Source organism: Coenobita brevimanus, chromosome 16 (genome assembly GCF_032717465.1).
Source record: "Coenobita brevimanus isolate Jiangsu-jjx chromosome 16, ASM3271746v2, whole genome shotgun sequence".
Classification (NCBI taxonomy): Eukaryota; Metazoa; Arthropoda; class Malacostraca; order Decapoda; family Coenobitidae; genus Coenobita; species Coenobita brevimanus.
In genome coordinates, this window is record NC_136969.1 from 29,024,149 (window position 1) to 29,029,148 (window position 5,000).

The 5,000-nt window shown below is 42.3% G+C and overlaps 1 protein-coding gene across 1 annotated transcript in view; it reads left to right on the top strand.

Annotated features, from left to right (window-relative positions):
* Nucleotides 1-5,000, top strand: part of LOC145391028 (uncharacterized) — a 129,587-nt gene that overhangs the window by 109,218 nt on the left and 15,369 nt on the right. The window contains exons 4-5 of the mRNA XM_080265761.1: nt 1,481-1,614; nt 3,475-3,543. Of these exons, the coding sequence (XP_080121887.1) occupies nt 1,481-1,614; nt 3,475-3,543 (203 nt within the window). The remainder of the gene's footprint in view (nt 1-1,480; nt 1,615-3,474; nt 3,544-5,000) is intronic.

A 5,000-nucleotide genomic window follows, 5' to 3' on the forward strand; every position in this document is an offset into this window, starting at 1 on the left:
CCTCCCTGTCTTTCTTCCCTCTCTCGCTCTCTTTTTCCCTCCCTTTCTCTCCCTAGCTACCTATGCATTACTTACTTCTCATCCTCACGCAGTTTTGGTTCTGTGTAATTTTTCTTGTTTATTTCTACGTATTCAACTCTCTATTGAAATCCAAGCTGCCTTAAAAATACATACATACATACTTACATACATACATACATACACACGTATATACATACATACATACATGCATACATACATACATACATCCACACATATATACCTGCTTACCTGCCTACCTCCTACCTTCCTACCTACCAAGCTACCTACCTACCATCATACATACATACACACGCATACATACACACCTGGTGTATTTATGCTGACTGCTAGCTGCCACACACACACACACACACACACACACACACACACACACACACACACACACACACACACACACACACACACACACACACACACACACACACACACACACACACACACACACACACACACACACACACACACCTGGTATATTTATGCTAGCTTGCCACACTCTGTACTGAGATGACATACAAAATCCCTATAAGCAACTTCATTAATTCACACGTACCTTCATAGCAGAATTCCTTAGGGCGAGTTTGTCTTTTAGTCACGTAATGCATAAATCAACCACTAGCCTTTCTCAATCCTATACATATATATTTTTTTCTAGTTTATATTTTTCATATCCAAACGATTTTTTTCCTGGTACAAATATTTAGGACTGCGGCATCTTAGACATTTGTTAGATATTTATTAGACGATTCTTTACAAAACTGTTCAGTATTTCCAGTACTTGCACATGCACTGCACAAGAACTAATTAATACACCTGTGCTTTTGTCCAGGTGCAAATTCTGAACTACGCTTGGACTATATTACATTTTTTTATTTCTTTACAAAAATTTTCACTGTTACTCATGCATCACACAAGTATTATAATTCTTTTACCTTGAGCTGACCTAGATTTTCGACCTTTTGTAGCTTATTTCACGTAGCTCAGTGGCAAAAATATAGTGCTGCGAGTCTACACCCTTTCCAGAGCACTTCTTCGTGACTAGTATGGTGTTCTTGGGCTGTATTGTGTGATTAGATAGCTCCCTAACACCTCTTCCATACCGATTTTTATTTCTGGATATGGTTGGATTATATCATCTTGTATGTTGTTTTTTTGAAGAGGGGGTGTGAGCTGGGAGCAGGGCAGTGAAATTAATGGCGGGGGACAGGACGACATGGAGGCGATTTGTCTGTGGCCACCCATTACGGGATTAAGGCGTCTGGCAATAGATAGATAGATAGATAGATAGAATGATTTAAGTAACAAAGAAGAGGACGACAAGGTGTAATAAGCAAATATTACTCCAAGTTAGAGTAGAAAGAGTGTAATCAATCTACCTTTCCCTAATTACTTGAACATATAATAAGCAGGTACTGATGAGCTTACCTGTTCGTTTCTCCAGGTACAGTTGGTGTCGGCGGCGGTGCAGGCGTGGGCGTGGGCGTGGGTGTGGGTGCAGGCGGAGGGCGAGGAAGGCCGGAGACTGAGACATCACCCAACAAAGACAGTGACAAATCAAGGTCCACGCTCGAAAGGGTAAGTATTCATGGTTAGCTTCTTAATTTTCATTATAGGCTTTTCACCTCAACTTGGCCCAAATTTTTCGCCCTTCGGTTTTTTTCCAGGCAGGTCGGTGGCAGAAGAGAAGACAGTGGCATGGTTCTTCCGCCTTTCCATTGCACTTCTTCGTGTCTAGCTTCATGTTTTAATATTAAATTGTTGTCCCCATTCAGTATTCAAGATGGAGAGGTGGCAGTTTTAGGCCAAATTAAAGTGAAGAGAGTATAGCAGCAACTGGCACGGTGATAAGGTTGGAAGAGTGAGTGAGTGACTGGAATCTTACCCTTGGACCAGATCCCTCCAAGATGTACTGTGATGAAGAATTTAGCTTTGGCAGGGCGTATCGAGCATGGTGTGGTGTGGTGTGGTGTGGGGTGATGTGGTGAAAGGTTGAACTGATATGAGAGGTTGGTGTGGTGTGGTGTAGTGTGGCGTGGTGTGGGGTGGGGTGGGGTTGGGTGGTCTGAAGTGTTTAGAGGTTGGTATGGTGTGGTGTGGTGTGGGGTGGGGTGATGTGATGAAAGGTTAAACTGATATGAGGTGTTCAGAGGCTGCTGTGGTGTAGTGTGATGTGGTGAAAGATTGAACTAACCTGACGTGTTTAGAGGTGTGGTGTAATGTGGTGGAGGTTTGTGGTGCTCTGAAGTATTTAGGGTTGGTAGGTGTTGTGTGGTGTGATGTGGTGTGGTGTGGTGTGGTGTGGTGTGGTGTGGTGTGGTGAAGAGGTGCACTGATCTATAGTAATTAGAGGTTGATGTAGTGTGATGTGGTGTGGTATGGTGTGCTATGTTTTGTCGTGGTGCTGTGTGGGCCTGTGTTGTAATTTGGTATGGTTTGCTGTGCTTTTCTGTGGTTTGCTGTGCTGTGCTGTGCTGTTTTGTGTTGTTCTATGATGTGCTGTGTTTTTCTGTGGGTTGCTGTGCTGTGCTGTGCTGTGCTGTTTTGGGTTGTTCTATGGTGTGCTGTGTTTTTCTGTGGTGTGCTGTGCTGTTTTGGGTTGTTCTATGGTGTGCTGTGTTTTTCTGTGGTGTGCTGTGCTGTTTTGGGTTGTTCTATGGTGTGCTGTGTTTTTCTGTGGTGTGCTGTGCTGTTCTGTGGTGTGTTGTGCTGTGCTGTGCTGTGGTGCTGTGAAGAGTTAAGGTTATCCAGGGTTAGGCCACAGGAAGCCATCTCACCACCTGACGTGACCTCCCACGATGTAACCTCAGGCAGTATATAAAAGAAAAAACACTAGTTATATCTATAAATATGAGAAAAGATTGGCCTGTGTGTGTGTGTGTGTGTGTGTGTGTGTGTGTGTGTGTGTGTGTGTGTGTGTGTGTGTGTGTGTGTGTGTGAATAATCTAATTGAAGAAAAGCATAATTAAATATGAGCCTATCAATTACACTTAGGTTATTAAACCAAACAGTTTATTTATTTATTTACTTTTATTTATTTATTGCAATCTAAGGTCAGTGAGGAAAATATCTTTAACTCTTCAGCCTGAGGACGTTTCTCTCCTGAGGTTAATAGAATCATTTGTCTTCAGAAAAAAATAGAATCATATAAAGTAGAAGAGTTAGCCCATTAAATACAAGGGCTTTTAGTCAACTTTATAACATCGTCCACTTTGAGTTAGAATAATAGATTTTGCAGGACGGCTCAGGAGAATAAAAAAAAATGGCTACGTAGAATTTTACACGAATATCGACGTTGTATTTCCTCATCAAACTCACTGTACATCTTTTAAATTCCTTTCTAATGGATACAGCCCTTGATTAAGAGGTCTATTGTACCTCTCGTGACCTCTCTTGACCTCTTTCGTTGACCTAACCCCGTGTCGTCTTGGGTTACAGCTGGTACAGGCGGTGAGGTCTAGTGGGGCAAGGAGTTCACCGAGGACGCTAGATGATTCGCAGCTATCTGTAAGTACCCCCTCCCTGTGTGTGTGTGTGTGTGTGTGTGTGTGTGTGTGTGTGTGTGTGTGTGTGTGTGTGTGTGTGTGTGTGTGAGTGTGTGTGTGTGTGTGTGTGCGCAGATATCATGGTCATTGAGTTGAGAAGAGCTCGTTTTGTATATATGTGTGTGTGTGTGCGTGTGTGTGTGTGTGTGTAAGTTAAAGTGTGTATTCCTTATAACTCTGATTTTATGTGTAATTGTTTGTCCAAATGTCTATCTGTCTGTCTGTCTGTCTTTCTGTCTGTCTGTCTATCTGTCTCTCTGTCGGATGTGTTTATTTAATCATTCCGTCAATATTCAGCCGTACGAATGTTTATATGTGCCTTGTGTGTGTGTGTGATTGTGTTTATATGTGTATGTTTGTTTGTCTGTCTGTGTGTTTGCGCGTAGGAATGTTTATTTGCTCGTTCCTTGTAAATATTGACCTTTAAATGCCAAAACAGCTTGACATTTGCAAAACCAATCAGTCTCTTCGTCTCAGGATGTATTTTCTCCGTCTTAAGATTCTCACTGACGTCTGTTCCTTGACACTGTATTTCTCTCTCTCTCTCTCTCTCTCTCTCTAACCTTGTGAAACCACTCTCCCTTAGCTTCCAATTTCTCTTTCTCAGGCCCCAATCCATCTGTTTTTGTTTCGTGTTTATTATTATTATTATTATTAATATTATTATTATTATTATTATTATTATTATTGTTAACATATTTCATGATAGAAACAATAGCCTTTCATTAAACAAAAGCGTGTCTTCTATAAGTTGTGGTCTCAGGCATACGTGAAATGTGAACCCAGTGGACTGCAGGCTGAAGTTGCCCTCCTCCTGCATTCCACCATCATCCTTCCGGGGGATAGGGAAGGGGATGAGGGACGTTTGTTTAACCGGGCAGTGGAGCCACCCAGTCCTATCAGTGCCACCACGTGAAGGCGTCCCTCTCCAGCATCTCTATATTGCGAATGACGTCAATTGATTCACTCCGATGACATTCTCTCTCTCTCTCTCTCTCTCTCTCTCTCTCTCTCTCTCTCTTGGCTGTAGCATTCCTCAACCCCTTCACTACAAGAGGCCTTTCCAGAGATGAATAAAATCGTCTGGTAGTAGGGGGCGGGATTGAAGGAATTTTGCATACTACATTAAAATCACTGAATTATATAGTCAACCAAAGAATTATCGTTTCCATGAGTTTGAATGAAATGGGTTTGTGTCACTATCTATTTATCTGTCTACCTATCTATCTGTCTGTCTATCTATCTATCTGTCTGTGTGTATGTGTGTACGTTAAAGAAGAGAGTAGGTGTGGCAGGGTAGGGCAGGGCAGGTAAGGGGTAGGGGGTAGGACTGAGCAATTAGCTAGACCACCCACCTTTACACTCTCTTTCTCTCTCTCTCTCTCTCTCTCTCTCATAAAGTTAAGAAATCTGGGGGTC